The sequence below is a fragment of the Anabrus simplex genome, chromosome 5 (genome assembly GCF_040414725.1).
Source record: "Anabrus simplex isolate iqAnaSimp1 chromosome 5, ASM4041472v1, whole genome shotgun sequence".
Taxonomy (NCBI): Eukaryota; Metazoa; Arthropoda; class Insecta; order Orthoptera; family Tettigoniidae; genus Anabrus; species Anabrus simplex.
In genome coordinates, this window is record NC_090269.1 from 443,996,342 (window position 1) to 444,009,875 (window position 13,534).

Here is a 13,534-nt window from a genome sequence, read left to right on the forward strand (position 1 = left end):
GTTTTCAATTATATGAGGCTACTGTTTGTCCCTAACGCTACAACGCGCTTAAAGTGCACGTGCGAGGTATATATGCAATCTAAGAAAATATGACTACATGTTATCATCTTTCCTAGCACTAGAGTGGTCGCGACTCCATGTTTGTCGTGATCATAATACTCTGTCTCTTCTCCACCGAGTACTTACTACATCTTTCCCATGTTATCTTTCTTCGCGTTTTTGGTTTTTCTCAAATGTGCATAACAGAGATATAAGGGCTCAAACATCAAAGCTGCTCATCATTCCTCACCATCAGACTGCCACATATAATAAACTCATTTTCTGTGTTTGCCGAGAATGGAATCGTTTTAGAGGATGACGTCATAAGAATACGAACCACAGGGTCATGTAAAGGAGCGTAAAGAGGTACAGCAGGATACGAATGAACTGTGCATTTCTAGCCTTTTACTGATCGTGCTAGTATATTTTTACCACTATTATCATTATTATTATTATTATTATTATTATTATTATTATTATTATTATTGTAAGTATGTATATCTCACTGGGGTGAAATTTTATTTTTCTTATAAAGTATCTTGATTGTGTTTAACTGTGCTATACTTAGTAATAATTACTGTAGTGTTCACACTGATTCTATGTACAATAATTGGTTTAGTGTAAGAGAAGGCCTAACGACCTTAACTACGCCAATAAAGACAAATATCTGTCTATCTATCTAACGTCATACAAATTAAACTTAAATGTCGCTCCCGTAGTAACCTCTCAGGATACTCTTTACATGAATATAAAACACAACATTTACCTCATTAAATCATTCAAACTAATTTATCAAAATACAAAGAAATTAAACCGACTAACACAATAGTAAAATAAAATTTCAGTCCCACTTGCTCTAGCTGCCATATGGCACTGAACTGTATACATTATATACTGTACACAGTATCTCTACCTGCGATTTAATCTGATTACTTTGGCATGCTGAGAATAAATGTGCCTACTTATCATGATGATAGCTCGGGCCGGCTCTTAACCTACATAGTGCCCTCTAGCCACGCATAACAGCACTCAGAAAGGCTGACTAGCTTTTAGGTGCTGGTTGATGGCTTCTTTCATTTTTCCAAATCTTTTCCTTGGCATCTCGGTTGATGACGATGAGCTGGAACTTGTATAATTGTCACTCGCTAATAACAATCGTGGACATGTGAACTCCCGCACAGGATCCGTATATTGGTATGTCTACTTTCTGTCTCTTACTTGACACTAATTCTATCTGAATCTCGCATGCAAATCGCTCTCTGTGTATGTCCGCCAGATATTATATCCCGTCACCAACTCAACTAGATACTGAGATGTAAATTACTGTCTGCTCCATCACAATCTGAGATACGACCATGACAGAATAGCATTCTCTCCTCATTGATTCACTTTTGTGAATGAAATTGGACCTTGGCCTCCCTCTTATGTGTTTGCTAAGGAGAGAAAACAACTGCAACCTATACTCAGGGTAAATCCCTCTGGTGTTTACCAATGCAGAAACTTGGTGAGTGTCTCAAATGGCAGCCCTCATTTAGTTTTACAGGACAGGGTTGTCGTACAATCGATCGTACAATGTCCAGATATGTAATTAATTAGAATGGTAACACTGGCATCATCCCTTCCATTGTCAGCTACTCCCGTGCACTCAGGTCTGTTGATATTTATAACTGGCTGTGAACTTTCTCTTTGCAAACCGTTGGAGTGACCTACTTACACTGGGGACATAACGTATGTTATATATTCAGTAGCTTCCAGTAATTTGTGACTTCTAATTTCTATATCCAGATTCCAAGATCTCTCAAGTTTCAGCTCTCCTAGATGGTAGACCTGCATGACCACATTCACCTTGGTACCTTCGCCACCGCTCCTGGCTTGTCCAGCAAACAAGAGCATCATTTGAAAATTTACACAAGATATCCTGTCTCTGTCTTGGAAGCTTCCACACTCTCTTTCACGCCGTGTCCTTCAAGTGAGCCTTTGTTCATTGTGTACTGGCTCTCCCATCCATCTCCCTGATGGGCTCCTGACTCAGAACTCTGCAGCATAATTTCTTCTCATAACATGCCATACTTCCTTGCTCCCTGGCATCTAGTGTTCAGTATGGTAGCGTTTCACATTAAGTTCTGTTTATTAATATCTTTAAACTTTGATTGGCAGTAGGCAATGGGGCTTACAATTATAATGAATACTCTGCAGCTCAACCGTAAGTGGCAATTGGAAACGGGTTACTGCCATTATAAAGAAAAATCTCCCACTTAACTGCCTCTGGCATTATAACAACTTGTCAAATGAAATTTGATTGGTGGTAGGAAAAGTGGCCTGCCTAGTAATGAAAAGTACCCAACATGACTGTAACTGGCAGTAGGAAAGGAGGCTGCCATTATAGTGAAAACTCCCCAACTCAACTCTAACTGGCAGTGGGAAAGAGGCCCTTCAATTGTAATGAAAAATCCTCATCTCACTTTTGACTTTCAGTAGGAAACAGGCCTGTCACCATAAAAGTAACTCAGTTGTGACTGGCAGTAGGTAAGTGGGTCTGCTGTCATAATTAAAGCACCCACCTGGATTGTGACTTGCAGTAGGAAAGCAGACCTGTCATTGTAATCAAAACTTCCCATCTCAGTAGGGCAGTAGGCAAGGAGGCGTGCTGTTATAATCAAAACTCCTTAACTTGATTTTGACTGTCATTAGGAAAGGGGGCCTGCTGTTATAAAGCAGCCACAACAGCTCGATTTTGACTGAAAGTTGGGAAGGGGCCTTCCATTATAAAGAAAACACCCAACCAGAAGTAGGGAAGGGGCTGCCATGATTAAATCTCCCCAAATTCATCATGATTGGCAGTAGGCAAGGTTGCTTGCTATCATAAAGAAAACTCCTCATCTCAATTGTGACTTGCAGTAGGCAAGCAGGCCTGCCATTATAATCAAAACACCCTAGCTTGATTTTAACTTAAATTAGGATAAGAGGCCAGCTATCATAAGGCAACCACAACAGCACGATTTTGAATGGCAGTAGGGAAGGGGCCTGCCACTCTAACGAAAAACCCAACTCGAATGTGACTGGAGTTATGAAAGGGGGCCTGTCATTGTGATTAGATCTCCCCAAATTTATCATGATTGGCAGTAGGCAAGGGGGCCTGCCATTATAAAGAAAACTCCTCAACTCCATTGTGACTCACAGTAGACAAGTGGGTATGCTATAATAATCAGAACTTCCCATCTCAATAGGAACAGTAGGCAAGGAGGCCTGCCATAATAATCAAAACTCCTGTACTTGATTTTGAGTGACATTAGGAAAGGAGACCTGCTATCATAAAGCAACCACAACAGCTTGATTCTAACTGCCAGTAGGGAAGGGGCCTGCCATTATAATGAAAGCATCCACCTGGAATGTGACTGGAAGTAGGAAAGGAGGCCTGTCATTGTGATTAAATCTCTCCGAATCGATCGTGATTGGCAGTAGGAAAGGGTGCCTGCCAATATAAAGAAAACTCCCTAACTCAATTGTGAATGGCAGTAGGCAAGTGGGCGTGCCATTATAAAGAAAAACTCCCCAAATCCATTCTGAACAACAATAAGCAGAAGGGCCTGGCATTTTAATAATAGCTCCCACTCTTACTGCCAGTCGGAAACTTGGCCAGCCATTATGATAAAACTCATTAGAAGCTGGACTTTACATGAGAAACATCATATGAGGATACCCCTATGGTGTTTCTCAGGTAACGGTAAGTGTAATGCAGTTTATCCCTTAGAGTGCCAGGCTCTTGTTGGTTCCCATACATAAATTGCCAAACTGTTTGCCTGAAAATGCATGGTCTTTTTATAATTAACTTGGGATGTGTTATCTGCCCGTTCATTTTTTTTTTTGTTTTCAAGTAGAAGGTTTGTTCTACAAAAAGTATGTGCCTTTGGACATTTGAGAAACGGAACACCTTTAAAACAATCCTGTTACCTGCATCACCGTGTTTTATTTGATCAAATTTACAGCTGGGTATTTCGTTAGAGTCATTACTTTGTGCAGCACTGCCAGAATTCGCTGAATGATTTTCACTATCACTATTGCCGTCAGTATCACTATTTTCACTTGGATACACATCGGACTCACTATCATTTTCTTCATCAGATTCCAGCAAATAACTAAGAATTTCTTTGTCACGTTCAGTGCTTGTGGATGCCATTGCTTGTTTATATTCAGTGTGCGCAGGAAGTCAGAGAGTATTAATTTGTCTATATCTGTGGCCTTTGGAACAACAAGTATGGTTAAAGAAAAGTTAGTTTAACTATCTAGTTGGTCATGACACAGATACAATATCATCTGCCTTCTAAGTGCAAAAGAATGCTAAGAAATCCGAAGATGCGATTAGATCTTATCTGGCAATTTGGGCCATTTTTCTGAAATACGATCAGATCGTATTTGGCATTCTAAAAGTTAATGAAATCTTAGTCGCAACATGTACAGTAATTTACTTAGACGTCCGTATACAATATAGCGTAGGTACATTAGCTGGTATATAACAATACATACAGTATTTTGAATTATTGTTACCCGCTTTTTACTCCCAGTTCCCAGTCGTTTGCGACATTAAAATCTGTCCTATCTTCTGCACTGATTGATGCCATACTTACACTTCCATTTCTGTGAACATCACTCAAGGCGTTTTCAAACCTTGCAGACAGAGGGGTCGCCGTTTTGATTAAAGTTGTTTCATACTCCCATAATAAGCAGCTAGTTATTTTACTACAAGAAGGAAATTAATATCTGTGTTTCACATAAAAAAATTATAAATTAAGTTACATTAAGGTGCATTCCATCTCTTCTTCTCTAGCTCACCTCAACAAATTTCAACAGAAGAATGGAAGATCTTTTCAATTCCTTCTCATTAACGCGAATAAATTAATATATAAATAATTAAGTAAAATGTTATTTCAGTAATATATTTTGTGAATGGGTCATGGGGTACTTGCATATATTTGCACAATCTCTACTATGTTAGGCATCAATGTGACCCTTAGGTTACGAGAGATTGCAGAACATGGGATTCTCTCTCTTCGTGGATTGTTCACTTGACACAATCATGACGACAACACTCTCTTAAGATGTCGAGGTGTGTTTATGAGTAGCCGTACCTTCTTCCTATTGCAAATCCCTTCCATTATGTCGCGGTGCAACAGCATGCCTCGCTCCTTTTCCTTCCATATCATCAATTTTCTTCAATTCTGTTTCTCACCCTCTTTGTAAAACCTCCAACAAATATATATCATAGTTGTCACTGCCATTACAGTGACATTCTCGTTCATTATCCCTCGTACTTTTCAAGGAATCAAGAAAACAGGATAAGCTTGCCTCTTGCAACTGTATGCTACCATGCTCCAATATTTATTCGACGGTACGTGAAAAATCTGAAATTGCAAATCTGTATTGGATTAAAGTTTTAGTTGTGCGTTATTTGGAGAATTGAGAATCATCGTCTATTTGACATAGAACTGCTGTCGAATTTTCCTTGCAAACATGTGCAAAAACTCTGTGGGACTGAATTCAGATGGTCAGGCTCCTAAAATCAATGGCACTTGAAAGGACAAACATAATATATTGTTAAACAGATAATTACTTTTGTTTCATATATTGCAATTGAAATCATCATTTAACTCAAATAACAATCGTACCCAGATGCCTTTTATTTCTGTTATACTCCATGACCACATCTGTTATTTTCCCACATAAATTTAATACATAACTTTTCATCCATGGAGTGTACCTAACTTAGCATTTAAATACCTTCGTACCATTGTGCCTGTCTTTTTCACACCTTTTATTCTGCCTTTTTAACATACGTGTTACTTCTAGCATGAATAACGTATTCTGAGTCCACCCAACTCCCACTCCTTACATCAAGTTAGGTCTGAAAACAATCTATAGTAAACTCAGTTATTGCCAATATCTGTAAGGAGAAGCGATTCATTATTAACAGAGTCATGGACAGACTCTCGTATTCTGACAGCAATGGTAGGGCTGATGTCGAAGATAAGCCTACCTCTCCTTGTGGATATATCGTGGATCCCACTATGAAGTTCTAGACATTTTGAAAGACATCCTGAGGGAGTTGATTAGGCCAAAGGTATCATCAATGAGCTACTGTCAATTTTTCCACTAAAGTAGTCTTCAATCCATGGCCGCAATTGGGTGAATGATAGTCACTGGATGGATCATCCCTGAATTCTTAACTACTAAATAAATCAATTTGTCGTATAACAATTTTGAACAAGACTTCTACTATAACTGTGCTGAAATGTTCAATTTGCATATTTAGGAACATGTTTATGGGCCTGGACATATTTAATTCATTGTGAGCGGCTGCAGGTTGACCTCGATAGTGTTGTGAGATGGTCGGTGGGCAATGGTATGATGATAAACGGGGCTAAAAGTCAGGTTGTAAGTTTCACAAATAGGAAAAGTCCTCTCAGTTTTAATTACTGCCTTGATCGGGTGAAAGTTCCTTTTGGGGATCATTGTAAATACCTACGTGTTAATATAAGAAAAGACCTTCATTGGGGTAATCACATAAATATGATTGTTAATAAAGGGTACACATCTTTGCACATGGTTATGAGGGTATTTAGGGGTTGTAGTAAGGATGTAAAAGAGAGGGCGTATAAGTCTCTAATGAGACCCCAACTAGAGTATGGTTCCAGTGTATGGGACCCTCACCAGGATTACATGATTCAAGAACTGGAAAAAATCCAAAGAAAGGCAGCTGGATTTGTTCTGGGTGATTTCCGACAAAAGAGTAGCGTTACAGAAGTATTGCAAATTTTGGGCTGGGAAGACTTGGGAGAAAGGAGACGAGCTGCTCGATTAAGTGGTATGTTCCGAGCTGTCAGTGGAGGGATGGCATGGGAGGACATCAGTAGACGAAGAAGTTTGAGTGGTGTCTTTAAAATTAGGAAAGATCACAATATGAAGGTAAAGTTGGAATTCAAGACGACAGATTGGGGCAAATATTCATTTATAGGAAGGGGAGTTAGGGATCGGAATATCTTACCGAATGAAATGTTCAATAATTTTTCAATTCCTTTGCTATCATTTAAGAAAACGCTAGGAAAATAACAGATAGGAAATCTGCCAACTACGTACTGCCTGTTCTGCAGTTGATAAAATTACCATTTAATGTATTTGCATCGAGGCACCACAAATGGGAAGACTGGGCACCAGTTATTGAGGGGCGACAGCTGGCGGATCAAGTAATTATGGCCTGCGTTAATTACGTCTTGAATTCATTACACTCAAATTACATTTACTTTCCACAAATTATTCCAATTATTTTATTAGCCTATATAAAACACTTGTAAACTATTCAGCCAGTTTGTTAAAAAGATCATCCTAATAACATGTTGAAACATAATGCATGATGCTGGTAAGTAACCTCTTTGTGTACTTTCTGTCATCATGGTGACCTGCAAATGCTACTGGAAGATTCTTAACCTTTAAATGGACAGTTTATTATTTTGTGTTTTTATTTCGTACATTTAGACAATGCATTTGATGTTACTGAGGGAAAAGATGTTCACCTTACTGGAAGAACTGTGGGTTAGAGAGTAGATTATTAAAATCAATCTAAGGCATTTATTTTGACAAATGGGCTGCAGTGAGTAGTGATGGTAGAATGAGTTCTTGGTTGAGGGTACTTGCAGGGGTTACACAAGGCTGTAATCTTTCACTTTTGCTGTTTGTAGTTTACATGGATCATCTGCTGAAAGGTATGAAATGGCAAGGAGGGATTCAGTAAGGTGGAAATGTAGTAAGTAATCTGGCCTGTGTTGGCAACTTGGTCTTAATGGCGAATTGTCCTAAAAGCCTGCAGTCTAATATCTTGGAACTTGAAAATAGATGCAATGAGTATGGTATGAAAATTAGCCGTACCAAAAGTAAATTGATGTAAGTTAGAAATTCAAGAGAATTGAATGTCAGATTGGTGTTACAAACCTGGAACTGGTAGATAATTTCAACTATTTAGGATGTGTGTTCTCCCAGGTTGGTAATATAATAAGCGAGATTGAATGAAATTGCAGTAAAGCGAATTCAGGGAGCTCGCAGTTGCGATCAACAGTATACTGTATGATAGAATTCAGCTCCCGGACGAAACTATCTTTACATCGGTCTGTTTTCAGACCAAATTGGCTTTATGGTAGCGAAAGCTGGGAGAACTCAGGATATCTACTTCATAACTTAGAAGTAACAGGCATGAAATTTCCGAGAATTATTGTTGGTACAAACAGGTTGGAACATGGCAGGAGGGTACTCGGAATTTGGAGATAAAGGCTAAGTGAGGAATGAACAGGGTGGATGAAGTTGTATGCATAAGCCGACTTCGGTAGTGGGGTCATGTGTGGTAAATGGAGGGGGATAGGTTGCCTAGGAGAATAATGGACTATGTTATGGAGGGTAAGAGAAGTAGAGGGAGACCAAGACGTCGACGGTTAGACTCAGTTTCGAACGATTTAAAGACAAGAGGTATAAAACTAAACGAGGCCACAGGACTAGTTGCAAATAGGGGATTGTGGTAACATTTAGTAAATTCACAGAGGCTTGCAGACTGAACGCTCAAAGGAATTATGGTCCATAATGATGTATTTATGTATGTACATACCTATGTATTATTTTTGACAAACTTAATATTTTCATCCCAAAGGGAACATGATGGTCTGATTTTCAAAAAACTTAGTTAATTCAAAACCAATTCATTTTAATACAAAGTTGTGGAATTTGGAATTTGCTACATAGTCTTTTACCACAGTTTACCCTATTGGAATATCATGCTCATGAATGCTGAGAGATAAACGTCATCTTATACTGATTTTTCCTTCATTGTGTAACGTGTTTTCTTCACTAGAGGTAATAAACAAGAAAAAAGAGTTCCTTTTTTCTAAGCTGGTATTACATGCGACGTTCAGCTGCAAGCTGGGAGCAAATGCACTAACAAGAAAAGTTGCATTGAGATATATGATAAATGTGCTTTGCCTATATAGATCCTTATATAATTGTGATTATGTTTTGTTCCCCTGAAATTGTAATTACTTTTATTTGTATTTCAGTGTGGAGAATGTTGCAGTATTGACCATGCAAACTATTGGAGACGGGTTGTTCCATTGTATTATATGCAATAGCCCATTTCGAATGAGGTCTGAATTGCAACAGCACATGTTACTTGACTCTGAAGAAAGGCCTAACCATTGTAAAAAGTGCAGTAGCTCGTTAACACAGCGCAGTAATCACCGCAACAACGGGGTAAATCAATCCGGAGAAAAATTCTTCTTTTGTAATGAATGCAATAAAAAGTTCAGTAGGCGAAGTACACTTCAAACTCACATATTAACTCACACAGGGGAAAAGCCATATTCTTGTAAAATCTGCTCTCATTCGTTTGCCCAACTGAGTTATCTTCGGAACCATATGAATATACATTCTGGCCAGAATTCCTACTCCTGCAAAATATGTAACAGTTCATTTATGTGGCGGAGTAACCTCCGAACCCACATGGTAATTCACTCTAAGAAAAGACCTATCCGTTGTTCAGAATGCAGTAGTACGTTTACTCAGCGAGGTCATCTCCGAACTCATATCCTGAGAGCTCACTCTCGAGAAAGGTTGTATCAATGTAAGGAATGCAATATTAAGTTTACTCAGCCATGTGTCTTTCGAACGCACATGTTAACCCACTCGTAATAAAGGCCGCAGTGTTTAATCGTATACAGTTGTAAAACGTGTCCACAGTTAGTGCCGGACCCTTTTTTGCTCTAGCACATCAATTGTTCTTCCTGTGTATTGTATGGAAAAATACTTGAGAAGAAACGTACAGTAGTTTTTATCATGTGTATTAGTGCGTGTGAAACACCGACACTTTGTGTCTAATACATGCTGGAGTACTTCAGTCGTGAAGTGCAGTTTGACTGTTGTTCTCACAGCATCTTAGGATAGAATATAAGATGTGCCCCAAAACTTGTGAAGATAGTACTGCTGCAAGTAGATATACGACGCATTGCAAAACAGGTGGCTACCTTAATTTTGTTAAGATTAATGTATTTCCTGTAATTCTTGATATGTTCAATTTTTGAAAGTTAGAGAAAGTATGTGCATTCCTCTGAAAATATTTATTTTCGTAACATTTAAGTAGGTATCAAAAAATCCTTGGCTACATGTTCTGCTAACTGCTGGAATATCACTCGGTATTGCACTTGCCTGCGTGCATGTTGGACAATGGAATATGTGCTAAGTAAACTAGTGGTAGACATTTTTGATAGTAAATTACAAAGTTGTGTAAAATTACAGTGTTTTATACTTTTAACCAAACTTGACCTAAAGAATGACTATTAAAGCATATGTCTTCGAGATTACTCAAAACTTCAACAATTTCACCATAATTCACATGGGCTTAGAGCATAAAATAGTACTTCCGTGATACAAAATTTTTGCGAGATTAGTAAGTTCATAGTAATTACTTCAATACTTAAGGTTTTTCAGATTCTCTTGACTTGCTACTTGTGCACATCTTTGCTCATTCCATTGGTTGAAATAATTCAAGGCTACTGAAGAAATGTCATTTGATCTTGTACCGAATTTTGTTCTGAATTCTGCCGTTGCCTTATAAACTTCCAGTTTCAAAAAGTAACGTGTATGATGCCTTTATAATGATTGACAAAATACATGATACTTACCATACATCATTATATATTTACATCTTCATCCAGTCCATTTTCTTCCTGTTGATAAATCCTGTAACTGTTCAAACTAGGAATTTAAAGCAGTCCACGACAAATTAGGATGCTCAATTTCCGCAACCATGCCTAACCAAATGTATAAATGGTCCTGAGGTCTATTCTCAATAATTTGCAACACTCATTCAGTGTGATATTTCTGATACATTACTTAGAGAACTCAAAAAACACTTCAGCATTTCATATTGTACATTATAGAACAATGCTTAATGTGAAATCTATCAGCATCCTGAATTATGAGGGAAGTTGCTATAAAGATATTTTGTTTTTCAGCAGACAAGTGAATTATAAATGCATATGTTATCTGCACTTGAAACACTTACATGAGAAATGCTGATCTGCACTTTGATTAGGTGCTAATTTTTCTGACAACGTATGAGCCTTCATCACTGTCTTTGCCAGACCATATATATTTTTCTTTTATTCAATAGTTTGTGTTAAATCTGTAATTGTGAAATTCATTTAGTTGCCCTTGTATCATATGGAAACAGTAATGAGAGCTTGAGCACATACGACCATAGTGAGATAAACAAGTTCGAGTGACACCGTGCTGTAGGCAATTTGTTATACATAGACAACTGTCTCAAGGTCATACAATGGTTTTAGGATGAGACAGTAATGCAGACAGGTGTTATGCAGTAGGAAGAAAAAGTGCTATTAAATTGAAATCCCCTCCATGCACTTTACAAAAGAAATTTGAATTACATTTATATCTGAATGCTACTTTTGTAGTGTATATGAAAACACTGCAGTACTAGCAAGCATAAAGGAGGTGACAGGTTAGAAAATTAAGCAAGTTTGGGATTGCTAACTCTGTTGAAAATTTCTTTAAATATTTAGGTACAATTACTGTTTGTGCCTCAATAAATGAATCCGCATTTCAAGCAATATATACAAACATACCTGACAAGAGATCTTCAATGTCAAATTGCATCAAGAACATTCTATGAAAATTTTCTATGAACGATGAGGCAATGTCTAGATGGAGATAAGATTTAGATTTGTACAGATGGAACTGAAAATGCTGTTGCTAGTTATGTTACTACATTGTTGCACGAATAATTTTACCAAATTAGCCTTTGTGAGTTTTTTTTGTTAAATTGTTAAATTCCCAAGTTCCTTCACAGGTGAGTCGCATAAACATCACAGAATATATCCAAAGTAGGAAATCTCCGTTATTACCAGAATGTATATGGGAATTATGACCAGAATGTATATGGAAACATCCTGTATTTCTCTTGATCTCTGATGTCTCAAGTTACTTGAATAATCTAGGCATAGGCTGTGTTGTACTGCTGATAAAATTCGCAAGGGTTCTGGTAATGTGGACTATGAAAGAGATATTCTTCAAGGCTACAAGCAGGAAACATATGTTCCGAGATTCCACAGCTAATGTGCTCTTATCTGCTCAGACCAGCATAACTAAATGGGGCAGAATTTGCTAAACTAGCTATTTATTTTGGTGAACATTACACTGAACTGCATAAATTATTTGTGTCAACGTTTCTTATAGGTAAGACTGCTCTGGTATAAAGGCTCTGTCTTCTGCATGGAAACTTGTTGTTTGTTAAGATTAGCATGTTCAGTAACAGCATTTTATTCAAAAAGGTGAGCTTTGAGTACCTAAGCGAAATCCTGATACTGGCATGGAAATAAAGATCGACAAATGCAATTAAATTTATTTAAATCCGTAGAGTTGATTTAAAACAAACTGGACATAATCCGGACACACTGATGTCTTGTAAAATTCTGAAATTAGCATTACTTTTTCCCAGTAAGATAAGCTTTAAATATAATCAACATCATGTTATTGGCTTCACGTCCAACTAACTACTTTTACGGTTTTCGGAGACGCCGAGGTGCCGCAATTTAATCCCACAGGAGTTATTTAAATGCCAGTAAATCTACTGAAACGAGGCTGACGTATTTGAGCACCTTCAAATACCACCGGACTGAGCCCGCATTGAAACTGCCAAGTTGGGCCTTACAGCCTGGCCGTAAACACTTTATCAATCCATAATACTTCTTACAAACTATCTTCAATTTTGTGTTCCACCATTGCCAATTGCTTGCTGCGTTATGCATTCAAGTCATAAATTAATAAAATTCTAGTTAGGTCTTCCTTTAATGAAATGTTAAACTATTCTTCAATATAAAAGTAATCATTACGTTTCTGTTATCTTATATTCGAACAGCGAATTAATAACTATCTGACAATTTCAAGGGAATTATTTTTTGTCCAACTTTGGAAAGAAGGCCCACTACGATGCAACTACAGAAATCACAGTCAAGTGAAATACAAATCGCTACAAAATGACACCAACTCAGTCAGTAAAACCCGACATACAATAATGTTCTGGAGAGCACTGTCACTACAGTACACACTAAGAATATACAAAATTATGATGTACTGAACATGGCGACCGGCAGCAGTACACGTGTTTAGGTTACCTCTGAATTTGTTGTACATACGTGTAAATATGCAGTGTTTTATTCATGTGTAATAATAAATGTGAATCACCTTCTGAGTGATGTGTTTGTTGGGGCAGTCTGGTCCTCCATTTGACTTGTTTCAAAATTTTGTGTTAGGAACGACGAAACAACATATCGGCCGCAGACAACAGGGTTCAGTTCCATAGGCACACAAATACAATTTTAAAACAAGTCAGATGGAGGACCAGACTGCTTCAAACGAGCAGAGACAAACTCATCACTCAGTAGGTGAT

General features: G+C 37.8%; 1 protein-coding gene across 1 annotated transcript in view; it reads left to right on the top strand.

Annotated features, from left to right (window-relative positions):
- Positions 1–13,534, top strand: part of LOC136875084 (uncharacterized) — a 79,845-nt gene that overhangs the window by 50,731 nt on the left and 15,580 nt on the right. The window contains exon 5 of the mRNA XM_067148817.2: positions 9,129–9,321. Within this exon, the coding sequence (XP_067004918.2) occupies positions 9,129–9,321 (193 nt within the window). The remainder of the gene's footprint in view (positions 1–9,128; positions 9,322–13,534) is intronic.